Raw genomic sequence first — 22,941 nt, forward strand, 5'->3', positions numbered from 1 at the left:
CCCTGTTTCCAAATAAAGTATTAAAAAATAGGTCTGGGAGTATAGCCCGGAGGTGGAAAAGCCCCTGGGTTCCAACCCCAGTACCACAAAATAAATAAATAAATAAATAAATAAATAATCCCTAGTTCCAAAAAAATAAAAAGAAAAGCGTAGGTGGAGGAGGAAGCCGCCGAGGGGGCCGCTGCAGCAGCGCGGGCACGGCGGCAGGACTTGCACAGGGAGCAACTCCGAGGTCTGGCCGGGACGCCCAGAGGCGGAGCTGCATCAGCTGAGACGGGAAGGTGGCCGGGTTCAGGCTGGCGGACTTGGGGACCCGCTACAGGCTTTCCCTCCCGGCCTCTTAGGCCCTCAGCGCGCGTTCGGCCGCCGAGAGCCTGCCATGTGCGGAGCACCGTGGGGAGCACCGTGGGGAGCACCGTGGGGAGCACCGTGGGGAGCACCGTGGGGAGCACTGTTCGCCTCGTGGGAGTCGGGGCCACTCGGTTCCCGGACCCCAAGCCCGCCCGCGCTCGTGCCCGCCGCGGGAGCGCGCGGAGCTGCAGCTCCAGGGGGGCGGGGCGCTGGAGGGCGGGGCACGGCGTTGCTAGGGGCATTCTGATAGGTTACGACGAAAGGTTGCTCCTCGAGGCCCCGCCCCTTGGAACGCCGCCGGCGAATCAGGTGACTGAAGGGGGCTCCGAGGCTGGGGCGGGCGGCGGGGCGGGCTGGAGCGGTGAGTGCGGCGGCGGGGACCCCGGGGGCGCGCGGGGCGCCGGCCTGCGGGGCTGGGCCGGAGCGGTCACCCCGACCCGGAAGGCGCCTCCGGCCGGGCGTCCTCGAGGCCTGGCCGGGCAGAGGATCGTCCGTGGCGCCCCGCGCTCCCAGCTCCGCCGAGTGGGTGGGGGGTAAGGTCCGAGAAAGCCTGGTCTAGTGTTTCTGAAGGAAGCCCAGGCTCCAGAAGCGAGGGCCGGGATGGACGTGGGGGCCGAGCGCGGGGCCCAGACGGTCGCGGCCGCTGCTTTTCTTCTTCCAGAACCCAAAGCGTAAAGCTGATACAGGCAGAGAAGATTTGGGCAGTTCCCCGGACGCGAGTCCTACGCGATGTTGCTGAGGACAGGTATCTCCCCCGCCGCAGGTGCGATGGGGTGGGGCAGGTGGGCCCGGAGGACGCTCCAGCCCTCCGGTGTCTGCCTCCTTCCCTGAGGGAGGGGGTGGGGGTGTGTGCCTCTTATTCTTGGAGCTGGGCTAGAGCAGGTAAGATGCTCCTTGCCCAGGGATCGCCCCATCGGCCCTCCGCTGAGCGCAGGGGCTCTATCTTGTGTGAAACCACCCTGTGTTGAGAACAGCTATGTAAAGCGGATACAGTAACTCCCTCTTACAGTAAGGAAATGAAAACCAAAGGGGGCGGGCTCACCTTGGTGAGCAGGCTGGGTGCGAGTTCTTCCTGGCCAGCCTTCTGAGAGCAAAGAGCCCGAAAGAGTCTGGCGGCAGCACTGTGTCCAGCTCTGAATACCAGGTGGTCAGGGGTGTCGGAAGTACAGGACATAGGCTCCATTTTGCCAATTCTCGCCCAGCTCTGGCAGTAGCAAGCGAGGAGTCAGGCTTCAAACACAGTCCTGCCCCAGGCTCCCCATCCCTTCCTGTGCTGCACCCGCCAGCCACTGCAGGAAGGGCCAGCTCTACACCAAGCCCAGGGCTCTGGTCTCCCCACTCCCCAGGCAGCCTCTGTGGGCTGCAGGCCAGGGCCGCGGGGGCCAGTCCATCACTTCCCCGCTCCCTCCCCCAGGTCTCTTGCTGGCCCTGGTGGCTCAGGTGCTGGTGCTGGAGAACGGGCTGATGCGGACACCACCCATGGGCTGGCTGGCCTGGGAGCGCTTTCGCTGCAACACTGACTGTGACGAGGACCCAAAGAACTGCATCAGGTGAATGGGGTCGACGCCCAGCTGGCCAGCCTTGCCCAGGGCCCGCGCAGCCCGCGGAAGGGCGAGGTCAGCCCATCCCTGAGAGACGCAGGCAGGAGTCTTGGAGGATATCTGGCAGCAGCCTCATGACCAGCCTGGGGCCTCCGTGGGGCAGGGTCCTTGCAGGGCACCTGGCCTCTCAGATAACCGGCCTTACAAGGCCAGCAGGCCCAGCAGCCAGGCCACCCCTCACCCCACCTTGCCGTGGCTCCTGACGCAGCACCTGGGCTCATTCACACTTGTGACCTGGCTCAGTCCTCAGCTGACTGCAGACTCAGGGCTCTCAAGCCGGGAAGGGGAAGGCTGGGGGCCAGGCCGGGTGACTGAGCCGCCGTGCCCCTTGCTAGTGAGCGGCTGTTCATGGAGATGGCCGACCGGATGGCGCAGGATGGCTGGCGGGACCTGGGCTATGTCTACCTCAACATCGACGACTGCTGGATGGGCGGGCGAGACGCCCAAGGCCGCCTGGTGCCTGACCCGGAGCGCTTCCCCCACGGCATTGCCTTCCTGGCCGACTACGTGAGCCCTAGCCAGCCCTGCCCCTTGGGCCATTCCGCTCCTTTGACCCCACCTGCTTGGGGCTCATTTATACAGCCCCTACTTGGGAACTGAGTCTGGGGCAGGCAGGGAGAGCGCACCAGCGAACACCGCCCTGGTGAGAGCCAGGAAGGGCACCCTGCTCTGCCTGGGACTCCAAGATCCCCAGTTCTTGAGCCAGTTCTGGAGAAATGGCCCTTGAGGCGGAAGTAAAGGCCTCAGGGCAAGAAACAGCGGAAGGGAACTAGTATCTGGGAGGGAGGGTGGGCCGCCACCGGCAGAGAGGCCCGCCAGCGCCTCTCCTTTGCTCAGTGGCAGACGGAGGTTTCAATGGGGCCTGCTCAGAGGTGCCTGTGGGCGGCTCCCAGGGGCCTGCTCAGATGCCTGTGACCAGGCTCCCCAAGCCTCCCACCTGAGTTACCAAGTCCTCCCCCTCCCCCAGGCTCACTCCCTGGGCCTGAAGCTGGGCATCTATGCGGACATGGGTAACTTGACCTGCATGGGTTATCCCGGCACTCCGTTAGACAAGGTGGAGCAGGACGCTCAGACCTTCGCAGAGTGGAGGGTGGACATGCTGAAGCTGGACGGCTGCTTTTCCACCTCCAAGGAGCGGGCCCAGGGTGAGCTCTGCAGGGGCCCGGCGTGCGGTCCTCACCCAAGGGATGGCCCTCACCCAAAGGACGGCGGCGCCCAGGCTGTGTAAAGGTGGGGTGGCGCCAGAGCGGGAAGAAGTGTCAGCCGAGGCCCCAGACACGCCTGCTCAGCCAAGCTTTCCTCAGGGTACCCCAAGATGGCTGCTGCCCTGAATGCCACAGGCCGCCCCATCGCCTTCTCCTGTAGCTGGCCAGCTTATGAAGGGGGCCTCCCCCCCTTGGTAAGTCCCGGCGGGGCTCCCACACTCTGGCCACAGGGAGTGGCCGACAGAGCCGGGGTGCTCCCTCCACAGTTGCCCGTGTGCTCATTTGTAAGGGTTGACAGAGAGTTATGGGACCCCAAAGGGGTCCTCAGCAGCCAGGGTCTTATTCTTACTTTATTTCTTTGTGGTATTGGAGATTTTACCTATGGGCATTCTCTCTCCAATCTATACCTCCTCCTATCTCAGCCTCCCTAGTACTGAGTACAGTACACCACACCCAGCTCAGCCAGGGTCTTAGAGAAGGCCCCCGTCGAGTGGGCTGACGGGGTTGGTAATCAAGGCAGGGGAGCCGCAGGTGCCAGCACACAGCAGCCAGCCAAGTGGTCAGAACCCCAGTGGGACCAGTGGGCTGGGATGTTCAGAAGGCTGGTGAGGCCCGGTGGGCTGAGCGGAGGAAGAGCCCACGGGCATCTTGCCAGCCCCCTCCCTTAGGACATCTGACATAGAGGAAGGTTGGGGCTCAGACCTCTAGATTTGAGGGAGATGGCTGACAGAGACGGACTCCAAGAGAAAATGGTGTATGTGGGCCGGGCGTGGTGGCGCACGCTTGTAATCCCCGCGCTTGGGAGGCTGAGGCAGGAGGATCGCGCAGGTTCGAAGCCAGCCTCAGCTACTGAGTGAGGCTCTCAGCAACTTAGTGAGACCCTGTTTCCAAATAAAGTATAAAATGGGTCCGGGGGTGTAGCCTGGAGTAGAAAGCTCCTAGGTTCCACCCCCAGTACCACAAAAAAAAAAAAGAAAGAAAATGGTGTATGTGTGTGGCGTGTAATATGTGTTGTGTGTGTGTGTGTGTGTGTGTGTGTGTGTGTGTGTGTGTGATGTGTGGTGCTTGTGTGTACACCAGCCTGGGCCCACACCCTGGACTCCACTCCAGCTGCCATGAGGGGCAGGCTGGGGTCCGGCTCCAGCCCTGTGGGAGCCCGGGCAGCCCCATGGAAGGGCCACTCTAGGGCTTCCGGGTCCCACGTGAGCTTGGGGACCTGGCTGCTCCCTTTCCACCCTGTCTCCTGCTGAGCCCCCGGCCCCAGGCAGAGGGCTTGACCGCTGCTGGCCTCCCCCACGCAGGTGGATTACAAACTGCTGGCCGACATCTGCAACCTCTGGCGCAACTACGACGACATCCAGGACTCCTGGACGGACGTGCTCACCATCCTGGACTGGTTTGTGAAGTACCAGGACATCCTGCAGCCAGTGGCCGGCCCTGGGCACTGGAACGACCCAGACATGGTATCAGCCTGAAGGGGCGTGCCCAGGCCCGTGCCCCGCTGCCCTGCCTGCCTCTCTTCCTTCTCTGATGCTCGGCGCCAGGTTCTAGGTCAGCGGGTCTGAAATGTGCCTCTGAACTGGGGAAGGGGTCAGACCAGCCTCCCAAGCTTGCTTGCGTTCCGGGCATGGCCCCTCCCCCGCCCCCTGGCCTCAGAATGTTCCGGGCGAGGGCATGGGAATGGCCATTGTTTCTTAAGGCCAGAACTCAGCAGCAGCCACCCTCCGGTGGGCTTTAACTCCCCTGCAGGGCGAAGATCCTGACTGCCCCAGGCTGGCCTGGCGGCCTAGCGCCCGGCTGCCCTCTCCCCGTCTGCCTTTGGAGCCCTTTAATCTTGTGGGCAGTGCTGTTCTGTGAAGGTGCCCAGCCCTGCCCGGGCCTGTCCAGCCCCCGGCAGGCAGCTCGCTCTCAGTCCCACTAATAGCCCTTCAGCCCTAGCTCATTCTTAACCCTGTTGACTTTTTTTGGAGGGGGGGGCACTGAGGATTACAGCCAGGGGCATTCTACCTCTAAGCTACACCTCCAGCCCTTTTTTTTTCCTTTGGTGGTGCTAGAGATTGAACCCAGGGGCATTCTACTTCCAAGCTACACCCCCAGCCCCATGTTTTTTATCCTTTATTTTGAAACAGGGTCTCATGGAGTTGCAGAGGGCCTCACTAAGTAACTTAGGCTGTCCAAGAACTCAGATCCTCCTGTCTCAGCCTCCCAAGTACTGAGATTACAAGCATGCACCACCATGCCCGGCTCCCTCAGCCCTTTTTATTTTTTTATTTTAAATTTGAAACAGAGTCTCACTAAATTGCTGAGGCTGTCCTCAAACCTGCAATCCTTCTATCTCGGCCTCCCACGTACTGGGATTACAGGTGTGCACCACTGTGCCCAGCAGCCCTGGTAACTTTGAAAAAATAGTATAATGGGTAGCTGTTAATTTAGTCAGCACACATTTACCACCAGTGGCCGTGTCATAATTGGGAATACTAAGCCGGGTGGAGGGGCCCGGAGGAGCCGAAGTCTCCGGCTCTGGAGTTCTAGCCTCAGCTCTGCCACCTGCCCTGGGTGAGTCTTCATTTTTTCTGAACCTTCGTTTCTCATTTGGAAAATGGAGATAATGATAGCAGTTACTTTACACAGGGCAGCTTTGAGGGTGAAACGAAATAACGTAAAATGCCTACCACAGGGTCTGGCACGTACCAGGCTTAGTTAAGTCATTATCGCTGAGTGCCCCGTTACGTCCTGGTTGTGGGTTGTGTGGCTGCCCGCGCCCAGTGTCCCCCTCGGCCCATTCAGCTCTGGTGGGAGTGTGTGGGTGGTCACTGGAGGTGTGGGGACTCTGTCCAGGTCTGATGTCCTACTGCTGTGCCCTGGGCGTATTTCTTGGCTTGTTACCCCATTTACAAACAAACCTTCTGGCAAATAAGGTCCCATCTGGCTGGGAGTGGTGGCGCACGCTTGTAATCCCAGCCTTTGGGAGGCTGAGACAGGAGGATAGTTTCAAGGACAGCCTCAGCTACTCAGTGAGGTCCTTTGCAACTCACTGAGACCCTATTTCAAAATAAAGAATAGGGCTGGGGGTGTGGCTCGGAGGTAGAATGTTCTAGGTTCCATCCCTAATACTGAAAAAAAAAAAAAAGGGTCCCATCTGAGTGGTTTAGTGGCACCTACCGGTAATACCAGCTAAGCTAATACCAGCTAAGCAGGAAGTTGAGGCAGAAAGACCACAAGTTCAAGACTGGGCTACTTAAGACCTTGTCTCAAAATGTAAAAAGGAGTTGGGTGTGGTGGCACACACTTGTGATCCCAGTACTTGGGAGGCCTAGGTAGGAAGACTTTAAGTGCAGGTTTGGGCCAGTCTCAACTACTTAGTGAGGCCCTCTGCAACTTAGTGAGCCCTTGTTTCAAAACAAAGAATAAAAAATAGGGAGCCGGGTGTGGTGACGCACGCTTGTAATCCCAGCACTCAGGAGGCTAAGACATTGCAGTTCGTGGCCAGCCTCAGCTATTTAGTGAGGCCCTTTGCAACTTAGTGAGACCCTGTTTCAAAATAAAGAATAAAAAATAGGGCTGGGGGTGTAGCTCAGAGGTAGAATGCCCCTGGGTTCCATCCCCAGTACCGCCAGCCCCCCACCTCCGCAAAAAAGTAAAAAGGGCTGGAGACGTATGCTCAGTGGCAGAGAGCTTGCCTGGCACATGTGAGAGCCTGGGTAGGGCACTTGTCTAGCATACCCAAGGTCCTGGGTTCAATCCCCAGTACCACCTCCACCAAAAAAAAAAAAAAAAAAAAAAAAAAAAATCCCATCTGGTCATGGAGGAATATCATCACTCCACGCTCTTGATAGGTGAGAAGCTGGTGTGCACTAGGAAGGTGCCTTGCTCCCTCAAGGCCGCGGGGCTGTGCCAAGCCGGGCCCCGTGGCTGTCTCTCCCCAGTCCGTCGGCTCTGCTCCCACCTTGGCGAGTTCGCTAAGGGCCCCGGGCCCACCTCCCTGAGGAACGCCTGCTGACTCTTCCTTTCCTCCGTTCCCAGCTGCTCATTGGGAACTTTGGCCTCAGCTTTGAGCAAGCGCGGGCCCAGATGGCGCTGTGGACCGTGCTGGCGGCCCCCCTCTTCATGTCCACGGACCTGCGCACCATCTCCCCCCAGAACATGGACATTCTGCAGAATCCACTCATGATCAAAATCAGCCAGGATCCCTTAGGCATCCAGGGACGCAGGATTCTCAGGGTACTGGGGTGACTGGGAAGGACGAGGAGAGGGCCAGGGAGCTCGGCTTGCCTGAGCGAGGCCGCTGGCCTGCAGGAGAGCTGGGGGTGGCGTGGGGGGGATCTGGGAAGCCCCCATCTCGCCTGGTGAGGGCAGGTCAGCGGGCCAGCTCCCGGGAGCGGGCAGGGAGTGTGTCAGCACGCACGCGCACAGGGGACGGGGAGGCTGGGGCTGCTGAGGCGTGTGACATCCCGCAGAGAACCTGGGCTTCCCAGGGATTGGTTTAGCCAAGGACGGTGACTACTACTGCTACTACTAGTGTTGGCCACTTACTGAGCACCTGCTGCATGCTGGGCATTCTAGGTACATTTTCTCAGCAGGCTGGACACTCTTCAGATCTGAGTAGCGTTCTACCCCAAGGCTACACAGTTACAAACCAGATGAGTTCAGCAGTGCTGCCCCAAGACATTTGGTCTTTACAGAATCCCTGGCTCTAGGAAAAAGAAACCCACAGAACTGTAGGGGCCTGGAGAACCTTCTGGGGGGTGGGTGGGGTCCACCCTCAAGGCCAGCTCCAGGAGTATCCTCCCAGAGCAGGGCTTCTCAGCCTGCGGGCAGTGCCCTTGCCCTGGCCCTGGGGCTCTCTGGGCAGCCCTCTCACTGTCCTCTCTGCTTCACCATTATCCTTCCCGTGATCCTGGGGTCCTCCGAGGGAGGCCCCCTCAGCATCTGTCTCGGTCCCAGCCTGGGCCTGGCAGCGTAGCTGCCGTGTGGTGTCTGCTGAGTCAGGGAAGGAAGGTAGGGTTGGATAAGTTGGGGTGCTAGAGGACTGTACAGCATTGGACTGCAGGGCCCAGGGCTCAAGGGAGGGCCGGGAAGGGACTTAGCCTCCCTGAGCAGAGATTGCAGCCAGTAGCCATCTTCTGTGCCCAGGATAAAGACCACATCGAAGTGTTCAAGCGGCCCCTGTCCGAGGGCACTAGCGCCCTGGTCTTCTTCAGCCGCAGGAAGGACATGCCTTTCCACTACCACACCTCCCTCGCACAGCTGAACTACACGAGCTCGGGCACGTACGAGGTGAGCATCTGCCGTTGTGGCCTGGCCCAGCGTTCTGGCCTCTGGTTTCCCGGGGAGGACGTGGCTGGGTGCCCCCCCCCCGAGAGCTGCCAGGCCTCCCCGCTGCAGGCTCTGAGGGCTGTGGCTGGTGCTGCCCTCTGCCCCGTGTTCTCCAGCAGTGCAGACAGAACTGCCATGTATGAACAGTTCCCCTCAAGGAGTCTCTCCTCACTCACCAGCTAGTCCTGGTCCTGAGGGTTTGTGGGCTGGGCTTGCTCCCTGCCTGTGCTTGGGCCACTGTCAGCCTTGCTGACGCAGAATTGAGGGGAAATCCAGGGCTCCCGTAGCCACAGGGCACACTGGAGGCTGAGCACAGAGGGCCAAGGCCCAGGCTTCTCCGCCTTGACGGCCCCCGTAGCCCTCTCACGCTGGCGCCGGCGATGTCCCTCCCCTCCGCAGGCCCAGAACGTCTTCTCGGGGGACATCATTAGCGGCCTCCGGGATGAGACCAACTTCACGGTGATCATCAACCCTTCGGGGGTGGTGATGTGGTACCTGTATCCCATCAAGAAGCTGGATCTACCCGAGCGGCGGTCCCAGGAGTAAGGAGCCGGGATGTGTCAGACTGCGGTGGCCCCAGAGCCCAGACCACGAGGGCCAGCGGGCTTGGCGCCGTCGTGCGCCAGGCGCGATTGCGGGGCCAGGCTCCACGCCCTGCCCAAGTGTGGACCTCTTGGGACTTCTCTGGGGAGATTTCCTGTGGCCTCTGTCTCACCTCCACGGCCCCACAGACATTGCTGGATGCGGCCGGCCTCCTGGGCCCCACAGGCCAGGCACTCACGCCCACCGGGACCCTAGCCTCCGACCTTGTTGTTGACTGTTCAGGATTTGGGATTGATCTAATTAGGAGAAGAGGTCTGACCTCTTGTCTGGAACTCTCATGAATCATGTGATTGGCTTTCCTACCTGGGGAAGGCCTTGCAGGCTGACTCTACCTGGGATCGGGTCAGAAAGGAGACCTTGGCTCCCTGAGGTCAATAAAGCCTTTCTCTAGTCACGTGATTGCGCTATGGGCCTGAGCGCGGGACTCGGGCACCTTCAGTTAAGGACTCCGGCGGCCCCGCGCCAAGCGCTGGCTTCGGGTCTCACCTCATAGCCGGGCATGGTGGTGCATGCCTGTCATCCTCGCACCTGAGAGGCTGAGGTGGGAGGATCTCAGGTTCAAGGACAGCCTTGGCAACCCAGTGAGACCATTTCAAAATAAAGAGCTGGGGCTAGAGCTCAGAGATAGAATGCCCCTGGGTTTAATCCCCAGCACCACAAAACCCAACCGAACAATAATGAAAACAAATCTCACCTTGTGTGGAAGGTGCGTGGCATCTTCTGGGCCTTATTTCCACAGTGACCCGCAGGCCTTGCTTCCTGGAAGTGCCAGGCTGGCCTCACAGCCACCCTGCTCTTCCTGACGCTGCCCTGGGAACACTGAGGCCCCGCCCCAGCCCACACTCCCCTCGCAGCCCCAGCCCCACTTTAATATCTTTCTCAACTTAACTACACAGAAGCTTCAAATTCCCTGTGTCTTAAAATCTGTTTCCTGCTCTTGCCCCCAAGGAAAGGAGTCTCAAAACAGGGGAACACATTTCAAAATAAAGAATAAAACAGCTGAGAAGCCTGGCGTGGTGGCGCACGCTTGTCATCCCCACGCTTGGGAGGCTGAGACAGGAGGATCGCGCAGGTTCGAAGCCAGCCTCAGCTACTTAGTGAGGCTCTCAGCAACTTAGTGAGACCCTGTTTCCAAATAAAATATAAAAAAATAGGTCTGGGAGTATAGCCCGGAGGTAGAAAAGGTAGAATGAGAGGTAGAATGCCCCTGGGTTCAATCCCCGGTACCACACACACATACACACAAAAAAACAAAAAACCAAAGCTGGGTGTGGCGGTGCACACCTGTAATCCGAGTACTTGGGAGGCTGAGACGGAGGAGCACGGTTTCCAGGACAGCCTCAGCAATGCAGAGACTCAGCAACCTAGAAAGACCCTGTTTCAAAACAAGTAAATGAAAAGGGCTAAAGGGCTGGGGTATAACTCAGAGGTAGGATGCTCCTGGGTTCAATCCCTGGTAGCAGCAACAACAAAAAACTCCTTTCATATCTTAAATAGATACAATTTTATCTAAAAAATTTAAATTGTCACAGAATAAAGAATTTAAAAGATAAAAACCAATTCACTGTGTCCAGTATTCAAAGCTACTGATTAATAAGCAACTTAATACTATTCTATTATATAATGAAGTCTAATTACTAAGAATTATCCAAGGTTTTTATATTGGCTACTAAATATTCACCTAAACTAATTAGACTGCTGCTCACATCTATACATGCTCTCCTTGAGGCAAAGTACCTGCCTCATGATCCATTTAAGAACTCTCTTAGCCAGTGGTGGCACACACTCGTAATCACAGCATCCGGGAGGCTGACTGGAGAATCGTGATTTTCGGACAGCCTCAGCTACTTAGTGAGGCCCTCAGCAACTCAGTGAGACCCTGTTCCAAAATAAAGAATAAAAAATAGGGCTGGGGGTATAGCTCAGAGGTAGAATGCCCCTGGGTTCTACCTTCAGTACTGCAAGAAAAAAAGGAAGAGGGGGGGGGGGGAAGGAAGGAGAAAGAAAAAAAAAAAAAGAAATAAGAAAAAAATAGGGCTGGGAGTGTAAAAAAATAGGGCTGGGAGTGTAGCTTGGAGGGAGAATATCCCTAGGCTCAATTCCTAGTAAAAAACACACTCACACAGATTTCATTTTCCAGCAGTGCCTGGTTAAGGCTGCCCCACCATCTCTACTCTAAAAATTAGATTCCCAGCCGGGCGTGGTGGTGCACGCTTGTAATCCCAGCATTCGGGAGGCTGAGACCTGGAGGATCTCGGTTCGTGGACAGCCTCAGCTATCTAGTGAGGCCCTCTGCAACTCAGTAAGACCCGGTTTCAAAATAAAGAATAAAATACAGGGCAGGGGGTGTAGCTCGGAGGTCGAATGCCCCTGGGTTCCACCCCCAGACCCGCTAAATAAATAAATAAATAAATAAATAAATAAATAAATAAATAAATAAAAGATTCCCTTCTGAGCCAGTGACTAGGTAAGCTGGGTCACGGAGTAATTTTGGGTTTGCATTTGATCTCCACATTTCACACATATTCACACATACGCGAGTTCCAGGCAAGGCGCCTGGCAAGGAAAGCTAAGTCAACGTGAAGACACAGGCTCCGTCAGCCTCGCACATCCTGAGGTCACCAGGCTGCAGGGGCGGCTGCACAGCTGGGGGCAGGGTGTGGGAGGGTGGGAAGGAACTGCGAGCTGCTCGGTGGAGCAGGGGTCCTGCTCCACAGGGCTGAGGGCACAGTGCTGCAGAGGGCTGGCTCTCTGACACCCAGGTTGATGCCCCACTCAAGCCTGGGATTACAAGAAAGCCGAGCGCTTAGACTGGCAGGGACCGGCAGCACTGGCCAGTGGCTGTTCCAGAAGCTGTCTCGGCCTCAGCATCTTGATGCCACATAAAATCTGGGTAGCTTTACATAATCTTGAATTTGGGGGAACTCTCCAATAAATGATGGTGGGGGTCTTGGTAGCATTTTTTTTTCGGAACTGGGGGTGGAACCCAGGGGCATTCTACCTCTGAGCAACACTCCCAGCCCTATTTTTTAATTATTATTCTTTATTTTTGAAACAAGGTCTACGATGCAGATTAAGTAGCTGAGGCTGGCTGCAAACAGCGATCCTTCTTTCTCAGCCTTCCAAATTCTGGGATTACAAGCGTGTGCCACAATGCCCAGCTTTATAATCATTCTTTCTTTCTCTCTCTCCTTCCTTCCTTCCTTTCTTTCTATTTTTTTGCAGTACTGGGAGGTGGAACCCAGGGGCATTTGACCTCCAAGCTACACCTCCTGCCCTATTTTTTATTCTTTATTTTGAAACAGGGTCTCACTGAGTTGCAGAGGGCCTAAGTAGCTGAGGCTGTCCACGAACCGTGATCCTCCGGTCTCAGCCTCCCAAGTACTAAGATTACAAGTGTGGGCCATCACTGCATGGCTTCTTGTTAACAACTTAATGGAAACAAAGGAGTTCTCTATTTTTCTTTTTTTTTTTTTTTTTTTTGGTGGTACTGGAGGTGGAACCCAGAGGCTTTCTACCTCTGGGTTACACTCCCAGACCCATTTTATATTTTATTTGGAAACAAGGTCTCACTAAGTTGCTGAGAGCCTCACTAAGTAGCTGAGGCTGGCTTCGAACCCGTGCGATCCTTCTGTCTCAGCCTCCCAGGCGCGGGGATTACAAGCGTGCCCCACCACGCCCGGCTAGGAGTACTCTATTTCTTGTATATATTACTCTATGGGTTGAAAAATCACCTCAGGTATGTATTTTTCTGATTCCTCAGGACAGTTAAAGCAAAGAAGGCTTTGGCTTGGCAGGCTGCTAGGCATGAACTCAGCCATGAAGAGAATTGGGGGCTCATTTTGTGGGTCCACTACCAGGACTAAAAGGCCTTCTTCCCATCCCTTTGCATTTCCAATGCAAATTTTCATCCGCAAGGTGGGCAACACCGGAGCGTCTGGATTGCGGCGAGGGCAGACGGCAAGAGTAGAATTCGCCAGCATAGGAGAGGTACCTCAAACATCAGTGGGCAGGTGGGACCCGGCGAGAGTGCACTGAGCTCCATCCTCACTGTGTTTGGCCTGGGAGAGCAAATGGCCCCTTTGAATATATGAACACAGTGCACGTCTCCTAGCAGCGCCCCTAACAGAACCTCAGAAATCACTGTACCAGGCGGGGGAGATGGCCGTGCCGCCGTGCGTTCCCAGCTGCAGCTCTGCTTGGCCCCGGACAGTCACAGTCTTCGGTTGTCCTGGAGAAGCTGGACCAGGTGAGCAGTACCCTGTGCAGGGGAGAACATGACAGACCCCCACATCCAGGAGACTCGGGGTTTGGGGGCTTAGTTCAGTGGAAGAACACTTGCTGAGCACGCACAAAGCCCTGGGTTTGATCCTCGGCCCTGTAAAAACAAACAAAATCAAAAGAGACTCAGACCTGCTACCATTGGCAGATGATTGGACCTTACCTCAATTCTACCTGATATAAGGACTAGTTTAAGAAAGAGTAGAAGAGAAAGTCTAGTTTTTACCTGTCCCCACCCAGTACTGGGGACTGAGCCCGGGGCCTCCACCACTGAGCTACATCCCAGCATTTCTTTTTTTTTTTTTGCAGGTCTGGGGATGGAACCCAGGGGCATTTGACCTCCGGGCTACACCCCCTGCCCTATTTTTTATTCTTTATTTTGAAACCGGGTCTCACTGAGTTGCAGAGGGCCTCACTAAGTAGCTGAGGCTGTCCGCGAACCGCGATCCTCCAGGTCTCAGCCTCCCGAATGCTGGGATTACAAGCGTGCGCCACCACGCCCGGCTTCCAGCATTTCTTTTTTCTAAACTTTGAGACGAGCATCTTGCTAAGTTGCCCAGGCTGGCCTGGAACTTGCGACCCTCCTTGCCTCTGCCTCAATGAGACTCTGTTTCAAAGTAAAGAATAAAACAGAGGGCTGGGAGCGTAGCTCAGAGGTAGAATGCCCCTGGGTTCTACCTCCAGTACCGCCAAAAAAAAAAAAAAAAAAAAAAAAGAATAAAAAAATCTTGGCATTTTCCTCCAAAATTTTTGGACAAAAGGAGTCATATATCAAGACCCATATTTAATATGGTCTGGACTCCCAGTTTGGAACTTTAAAAAAAGGTTACAGCCGGGCGTGGTGGCGCACGCTTGTAATTCCCGCACTTGGGAGGCAGAGACAGGAGGATCGCGCAGGTTCGAAGCCAGCCACGCGCGCTGGCTTAGGAGACCCTGTTTCCAAATAAAAATGTAAAAATAGGTCTGGGAGTGTAGCCCGGAGGTAGAAGGGCTTCCAGGAACCCCAGTACCACCCCCCCCAAAAAAAAAAGGGGTTACAGACAGATGTGGTGGCTTACACTTGTGATCCCAGTATTTGGAGGCTGAGACAGGAGGATCACACAGGTTTGAAGCCAGCCTCAGCTACTTAGTGAGGCTCTCGGCAACTCAGTGAGACCGTTTTCAAATAAGATATTAAAAAATAGGACTGGGAGTGTAGCTCAGAGATAGAAGGCCCCTGAGTTCCATCCCCAGTACTGAAAAAAAGAAATTAAAAAAAAAGGAAAAGGTTAACCTGTTTTCCCTGCCGCCCTCCCTTCGCGCCAGCAGCCTAGACAACAGGGTGGTGGCCCCTGTGCTCTTCCAGCCTCCTGGATCCACGACTGTGACAGCAATTTCTAAAGGAAAAAGCAGTTACTTTCTGTGTTGTTATATATGATCTTCAAGGAGCTCTCTGCTCTGGATAAACTGGACATGAAGCTCTTTTTCTTTGGAATGGGACCTCCAATTGTAACCAAATTCTGGTACCTGGTACCTTCCCCAATTTGCCAAATCAAATAATTGGGACGAGACTTTGGGAAGAAGGAAAAAAGCTATTTATTGATTTGCTAGCAAATCAGAGAAACCAGTGAACTTAAGTATTCAGGAACAAGCCCTGGATTCTCCCCCAAAAGAAAGAATCAAATCCCTTTTACGAGTTTGCTCTTCAGGGCCACGCGGTGTGCTCATCAGAAGGGGCGTGCTCCACGTCTAAGTCCTCCTGGAGCTGGCGCTTTCTGACCCACAGGCACCGGCACCAGCTCTTCACCCCTCTGGACTGATAACAGCATGTTAGTTGCTAACAAGGGGAGATGGAGAAGGGCAAGACCGAGGAGGGGAGGAGAAAAACTATCAACTTTTTTTTCTTTGCAGAACTGGGGATTGAAACCAGGGGCATTCTATCTCCAAGCTACACCCCCAGCCCTATTTTTTTAATACCTTATTTTGAAACAGGGTCTCACTGAGTTGCAGAGGGCCTCGCTAAGTAGCTGAGGCTGTCCTCGAACGAACCACGATTCTCTGGTCTCAGTCTCCCAAATGCTGGGATTACAAGCATGCGCCACCACGCCCGGCAGGCCATCTGTGCTGGGCGTGGTGGCACATGCTTGTAATTCCCACACTTGGGAGGCAGAGACAGGAGGATGGTGCAGGTTCGAAGTCAGCCGCGCTGGCTTAAGAGACCCTGTTTTCAAATTTAAAAATGTATAAAATAGGTCTGGGAGTGTAGCCCGAAGGTATAAGGGCTTCCAGGAACCCCAGTACCACCAAAAATAAAATAAATAAATAAATAAACAGGCCACCTGTTAGCTGCCAAGGTCAGAAGCAGGCCTTTGAATGGTCTTTGATTGTCTTCATTGCTAGAAAGAGGCTTAAAATTTAGCAATTCCAGAGCCGGTCAGTCGTGGTGGCGCATGCTTGTAATCCCAGCACTCAGGAGGGAGGCTGAGACCTGAGGATTGCTGTTCGTAGACAGCCTCAGGTACTTACTGAGGCCCTCTGCAACTTAGTGAGACCCTGGTTCAAAATAAAGAATAAAAAAATAGGGCAAAGGGTGTAGCTTAGAGGTTGAATGCCCCTGGGTTCCATCCCCACACTCACACACACACAAAAAAGTTTGTTTCACTAGTAGCTTTTCCACAATAAAATGTTCTTAGGTCAAGCCAGGTATGGAAGCGCACACTTGTAATCCCAGCGCTTGGGAGGCTGAGACAGGAGGATCACGCAGGTTCGAAGCCAGCCTCAGCTACTTAGTGAGGCTCTCAGCAACTTAGCGAGACCCTGTTTCCAAATAAAGTATAAAATAGGTCTGGGAGTGTAGCCCGGAGGTAGAAAAGCCCCTGGGTTCTACCCTCAATACCACCAAATAAATAAATAAATAATAAAGTGCTTTTTAGCCGGGCGTGGTGGCGCACGCTTGTCATCCCCGCGCTTGGGAGGCGGAGACAGGAGGATCGCGCAGGTTCGAAGCCAGCCGTGCGCGCTGGCTTAGGAGACCCTGTTTCCAAATAAAAATGTAAAAATAGGTCTGGGAGTGTAGCCCGGAGGTAGAAGGGCTTCCAGGAACCCCAGTACCACCAATAAATAAATAAATAAATAAATAAATAAATAAATAAAGTGCTTTTAGGTCAAGTAATTTTGAAAACACTGTAAATTTTGAAGATTTCTTTCTTCCTCGTGGAGATTGATAGTGTTCGTTAGTATACTCGAGGTTCTGGGAAGTTGCAAAGTAAAGAAACCAATTTCTCTGGCTTTTTCTAATGTATTTGAGCCAGGAATACCCTCTTCACATAACACCCATTAATATTTACCTGGTGTCCAGCTGGGCATGGTGGCAACGCTGGTAATCCCAGTACTCGGGAGGCTGAGACAGGAGGATTACAGGTTCACAGCCAGCCTCAGCTACTTAGTGAGACCTTCTACAACTTAGTAAGACCCTGTTTTAAAATAAAGAATACAAAATAGAGCTGGAGGTGTAACTTGGAGGTACAATGCCTCTGGGTTCAGTCTCCAGCACAAAAGAAAGAAAGAAAGAAAGAAAGAAAGAAAGAAAGAAAGAAAGAAAGAAAGAAAGAAAGAAAGGAAGGAAGGAAGGAAGGAAGAAAGAAAGAAAGAAAGAAAGAAAAGATTAAAGGAAAAATTTACCTGGTTTCTTGGGGAAAGTTGTTCTTGACCACATTGGAGAATGTGATGTTTCCTAATCTTTCTGTTGAGGATCAATTAATCTAACTTGTCTTAAGGGACTCATCAAAAAAATTTTTTTTAGCTGGGCATGGTGGCGCACGCTTTGCTTGGGAGGCTGAGACAGGAGGATTGCACAGGTTTGAAGCCAGCCTCAGCTACTTAGTGAGGCTCTCAGCAACTTAGTGACACCTTGTAATCAAAATAAAATATTAAAAAATAGGTCTGAGAGTGTAGCCCGGGGGTAGAAAGCCCCTCAATTCCATCCCAGTACCGCAAAAAAGAAAAAAAAAAAACCTCTATATATAAAAAAGTTAATCACAAAGTTCTAATAGCAAAAACCTGAAAAAATTTCAAATTCCTTAAAATAGGTATTAAGAAAATATTATGTTGCAACTATATCTTAGAATATTTTACAGACACTAGCAATATCCCCAGTACCAAAAACAAAACAAAAGCAATGAAATGTAAAATAATTTCAGGTGAAGCATTGTACATATAGCATAGTTTCAACTATATACAAAATAGGCATGGAAAAAATTGACTTAAACATACTGTGAGTCAGGCCGGGCGTGGTGGCGCACACTTGTAATCCCCGCGCTTGGGAGGCTGAGACAGGAGGATCACACGGGTTCAAAGCCAGCCTCAGCTACTTAGTGAGGCTCTCAGCAACTTAGTGAGACCCTGTTTCCAAATAAAGTATAAAAAATCGGTCTGGGAGTATAGCCCGGAGGTAGAAAGCCTCTGGGTTCCACCCCTAGTACCGCCAAAAAACAAAACAAAACAAAAACATACTGTGAGTCTAGTAATATTATAGAACTTAGGACTCCCGAAACCTTTCTGCTATGTAATACCTAAAACTTCTTGGAATAAATCAGGCACAGCGGCATACCCCTCTAATCCCAGTGCTTGGGATGCTGATAGGTAGCTCACAGTCAAGGCCAGAATCAACAATTTAGCGAGGTTTTCAGCAACTTAGTGAGACCCTCTTTCCAAATAAAAAATAAAATAGCAGCTGGGCGTGGTGGCACATGCTTGTAATCCCAGTACTTGAGACCCTGTATCAAAATAAAGAATAAAAATAGGGCAGGGGGTGTAGCTGGGAGGTCGAATGCCTCTGGATTCCATCCCCAGACCCGCAAGAAAAAAAAAAGAAAGAAAAAAAAAAAAAAAAAAAACAGGGCAGGTAAGCTGGGCGTGGTGGAGCATGTTTGTATCCCAGCATTCCATTAGGGAGGCTGAGACCAGAGGATCGCGGTTCGCAGACAGCCTCAGCTACATAGTGAGGCCCTCCGCAACTTAGTGAGACTGTTTCAAAATAAAGAATAAAAAACAGGGCAGGGAGTGTAGCTCGGAGGTCAAATGTCCCTGGGTTCCATCCCCAGATCCACAAAAACAAAAAACAACAACAACAACAAAATACACTTAAAAAGTAGGGCAGGTAGTAGCTCAGAGGTAGAGTGCCCCTGGGTCCCACCCCTAGACCTGCAAAACAAAAACAAAAACAAAAACAAAAACAAAACCCAAACAAACCCTGGTATAATATTTTTAAGGCTTCATGTTTCATGAGCCTACAAGAAAATTTAAAAATTTTTTTTTCAGCTGGGCGTGGTGGCGCAGGCTTGTAATCCCCATGCTTGGGAGGCTGAGACAGGAGGATCATGCAGGTTCAAAGCCAGCCGCGTTGACTTAGGAGACCCTGTTTCCAAATAAAAAATATAAAAATAGGTCCGGGAGTGTAGCCCAGAGGTAGAAGGGTTCCATCCCCAGAAATTACCTTTTTTTTCCCTGTGGTACTGGGGGTAGAACCCAGGGGCTTTCTACCTCTGGGCTATACTCCCAAACCTATTTTATACTTTATTTGGAAACAGGGTCTCACTAAGTTGCTGAGAGCCTCACTAAGTAGCTGAGTCTGGCTGGAACCTGCGATCCTCCTGTCTCAGCCTCCCAAGAGCGGGGATTACAAGCATGTGCCACCATGCCCGGCTCAATTGTTCACCATTTGGAAAACAATATTGCCAATGGAATGGTATTCAAAACACCAATATGACACACTCATGTCTGTCAGTATCTTCTAGTGTTTTTACCTGCAGTGAATCTATATAAGGTGAGCACTTACTACATTATATATTAAAATAATTTATTTTTTTACTGCAAACTGCTTTTATTTTCTCTTTACATCACTTTTTTTTTTTTTTTTTGGTGGTACCGGGGTTCCTGGAAGCCCTTCTACCTCCGGGCTACACTCCCAGACCTATTTTTACATTTGTATTTGGAAACAGGGTCTCCTAAGCCAGTGCGCGGGGCTGGCTTTGAACCTGCGCGATCCTCCTGTCTCTGCCTCCCAAGCGCGGGGATTACAAGCGTGCGCCACCACGCCCGCCCGGCAGCATCACTTTCATGGTATCATATTGATTTTGGTTGAAACAGTGTAGCTTCGTGAGCAACTGTCTACCAATTTCATTGAAGTAAAGGACGTATAACAAAATACTTGTTACACAATAAACATTTGTAAAAGGGGTTCATGCTGGATGTGGAACACATGCCTCTAATCTCTATAGTTTTAGGACTTGGAGCTGGGGCAGGAAGATCACAGTTTCAAGGAAACTCAAACAACCTCAGCAACATAGCAAGGCCCTCGGCAACTACTTAGCGAGACCGTTTCCAAATAAAAAATAAAAAGGGTTGGGGCTAGCTTCGTTCTTTAGAGTCTTCCCAGAGGCTGCTTTTTCTACCACTAGACATCATCTCCTACAGATGCGTAATATTCCATTGTGTGGATAGATCATAATTTATAAAATTCTCTCTCTCAAAGCCGGGCGGGGTGGCGCACGCTTGTAATCCCCGCGCTTGGGAGGCTGAGACTGGAGGATGGCGCAGGTTCGAAGCCAGCCTCAGCTACTTAGTGAGGCTCTCAGCAACTTAGTAAGACCCTGTTTCCAAATAAAATAGAAAATAGGTCTGGGAGTATAGCCTGGAGGTAGAAAGCCTCTGGGTTCCACCTCCAGTACCACCTAAATAAATAAATAAATAAACTTCTCTCTCATTATTTGAAATTCAGGTTCTTACATCCTTTCCCTCGTGTACAGAACGCTGTGAAGAGCAGCCGCGTGCAACACGATGTTCCTACACATATCCTAGTGCCTGGCGAAGGAAGCCCCGTGCTTCTTGAGCCGGGGTGAGGAGAAAGGCCGCAAGTGTTTTCCGAACTCACATGTAAGCTATATTTAACAATCACATCATGGGGGAATTAGCCCTACAGCTTTACCCTAGCTGATCAAGAGTTGACTCTGCTTCTAAAATCTAGACATGCAAGCTAAGCTTAGCCTCCGTGAGACTGTCATTCCAGGAGGAGGGGACTAGTGAGGCAGGTGTGACGCACACCCCAACTCCTCCCTTATCTTGACTTCAGCGTCAGGCTGAGGCTTTGCAAGGCTCACATCCCGGCAGGGGGATGGCGGGCCTGGGATGAGGCGGAGGGGAAGGCCTCACTTGTAGGAGTAGGGGCAGCCCCGAGTTTGGGATTCCCCACCCTCGATCCTGAAGGCTGGGCTTCTCTGCTCGCAGGTGACTCAGAAGGCGAGATCCTGGGTCCTGACGTGGAGGCTCCGTACCCCGCAGGCGGGACTTCGTTCGTGGGAGGCTGGGACTGGTAGGCGCCAGGTGGAAGTTCGTATGTAGGAAGGCCTCCGTATCTTGAAGGGGCCCCCCCATATCCTGGGGGGGCGCCATATGCTGGGGCAACACCGTATGCTGGGGCAACACCATATGCTGGGGCAACACCGTATGCTGGGGGTGCGCTGTATCCTGGGGGTGCGCCGTATCCTGGGGGAGCGCTGTATCCTGGGGGTGCGCCGTATCCTGGGGGAGCACTGTATCCTGGGGGAGCGCTGTATCCTGGGGGAGCGCTGTATCCTGGGGGAGCGCTGTATCCTGGGGGAGCACCAGATCCTGCAGGTGATGCTCCATAGACAACAACTGAGAATATCAGAAGGAAAAAAAGTTCACTTACCCTGGGGACAAAAAATAAATAAGAAGGAAAAACATAAACAACACCAAAGGAAACTAAGAAGAGAATTCAGGCAGAATAAGGCTAAAACCTTTTCTTTAGCTCTCATTTCTTGTTGTAGAGAGATTCAAATTAACATGAAAAAGAGCCCGGCGTGGTGGCGCAGGCTTGTAATCTCCACGCTTGGGAGGCTGAGACAGGAGGATCACACGGGTTCGAAGCCAGCCTCAGCTACTTAGTGAGGCTCTCAGCAACTTAGTGAGACCCTGTTTCCAAATAAAATATAAAAAAGGTCTGGGAGTATAGCCCGGAGGTATAAAGCCTCTGGGTTCCACCCCCAGTACCACCAAAAAAAAAAAAAAAAAAAAGAAAGAAAAGAGGTGAATAAAGAAAAAAAGTCATCTATAAGTCCTTCACCAAAAACAAATATTTAGTATTTTGGCTTTTGTTTTGGAGGGGGTTCTGAGGTTTGAGTCCAGAGGTGTTCTACTTCTAAGCTACGCTCCCAGTTGCTACGGCATCTCACGCAGATCTTGATAAAGCTCGATCAGGAGACCCGCAAAGGCGCAGATCCCCCATGAAGTATGTCTGACATTCCCGTCTTCAAAAAATTATTTTAGGATTATTTGAATCGATATGTATAATTAAAATTTTATACATAAACATTATAACTAAAATTGATGGGCAGCGGCTTATAAGAGACTCAGACAACAAAGGTTTTTTCCCCAAAATAAAGTCTGGGCCAAAGATTAAGTTCAAACCGACCTTAGTTTGGGCCAATATATAAGATTAAGTTCAAGTTGACCTTGAGAAGTGAGACGAAGCAGACTTTCTATGATTATTTAAATGTCTGGCACCCTGCCCTGAAGTCTATAAGAAACTTTTTCAGTCCTTGAAGTTCCTGTTTGCATGACTATAAAGATTATAACAAATCCTAAAAAAAAAAAATGAGAAGCTGGAGAAGCTTCCATCAAAATAAAGTTCGAGACGCTGCCATCTGGTCTCGCGTGTCAGTGCCTCTCTCACGACCTCGACTCTCCTCTCACCCACACACGGACCTCGACTCTTGCTAGGGCTGGACCCCGACACCCAGGGCTATTTTTGTTTTCTTATTCTTTATCTTGCAACAGGGTCTCTAACTTATGGAAGGCCTCAGTAATTTGCTGAGGCTGGCCATGAACCCGCGATCCTCTTGTCTCAGCCTCCCAAGTACTGGGATTACACCTTACCTGAAGCATGCGCCAGTATCTGGATTTTTGAATGCTAGCTGAGAAGTTCACGATACACACTTTATTTAAGAAAGAGTTCTTAGGGAAAATCAAAGATAATGGGGGGAGGGCTGTTAGAAGAAACTGAAGCCTCTGGTCCCTACACCAGCGCAAACATCAAACGCAGCCTGACTCCTAGCCAGACTGATAGGAAAGGGCACACTAAAACCTAAACACCTCGGTTTCTATAGGTCAATATGTCAATGTCTACCTTTTGACAAAAAAAACACAAGGGATAACAGCCCCGCTGTGTATTCTTCATTTTGAAACAAAGTCTCACTAAGTTGTGGAGGGCCTCACTAAATAGCTGAGGCTGGCTGCGAACCCCGATCCTCTTGTCTCAGCCTCCCTAATGCTGGGATTACAAGTGTGCGCTACCATACCCAGCTCAAATAAATTAATAAAAGCTGAGCGTGGTGGCACAAGTTTGTAATCCCAGTACTTGGGAGGCTGAGATGGAAGAGTCACTGGTTTATCACTGACCTGGCAACAGTGGATGGGCACAGCTGTTAAAGGGCAAGGAGCATGACGTGCGGGGCGTGCAAGCCCAGCGGGCTAGAAGGGTATGGAGGCGCAGTGCACGTGAAATGGGGAGGGGCCTGGCCAGAATA

At 52.4% G+C, this 22,941-nt stretch overlaps 2 protein-coding genes across 2 annotated transcripts in view; one reads left to right on the forward strand and one right to left on the reverse strand.

Moving 5' to 3' along the window:
• Positions 1-1,080: 1,080 nt before the first annotated feature.
• NAGA (alpha-N-acetylgalactosaminidase) lies at positions 1,081-9,019 on the forward strand (the record flags this gene model as incomplete). The annotated part of the gene is made up of 9 exons (XM_080704770.1): positions 1,081-1,096; positions 1,766-1,901; positions 2,288-2,459; positions 2,920-3,097; positions 3,257-3,351; positions 4,459-4,620; positions 7,181-7,378; positions 8,291-8,434; positions 8,873-9,019. 9 exons carry the CDS (start codon positions 1,081-1,083, stop codon positions 9,017-9,019), a joined length of 1,248 nt encoding a protein of 415 aa, XP_080560896.1.
• A 4,190-nt stretch (positions 9,020-13,209) lies between these two features.
• The window catches only part of WBP2NL (WBP2 N-terminal like), a gene marked incomplete at both ends in the record, with an annotated part of 31,231 nt that continues 21,499 nt past the window's right edge, over positions 13,210-22,941 (reverse strand). Inside the window, 3 exons of the mRNA XM_080704771.1 lie at positions 13,210-13,337; positions 20,668-20,748; positions 20,837-21,031. Of these exons, the coding sequence (XP_080560897.1) occupies positions 13,210-13,337; positions 20,668-20,748; positions 20,837-21,031 (404 nt within the window). The remainder of the gene's footprint in view (positions 13,338-20,667; positions 20,749-20,836; positions 21,032-22,941) is intronic.

This window comes from Muscardinus avellanarius, assembly GCF_963383645.1.
Source record: "Muscardinus avellanarius genome assembly, chromosome: 11".
Taxonomy (NCBI): Eukaryota; Metazoa; Chordata; class Mammalia; order Rodentia; family Gliridae; genus Muscardinus; species Muscardinus avellanarius.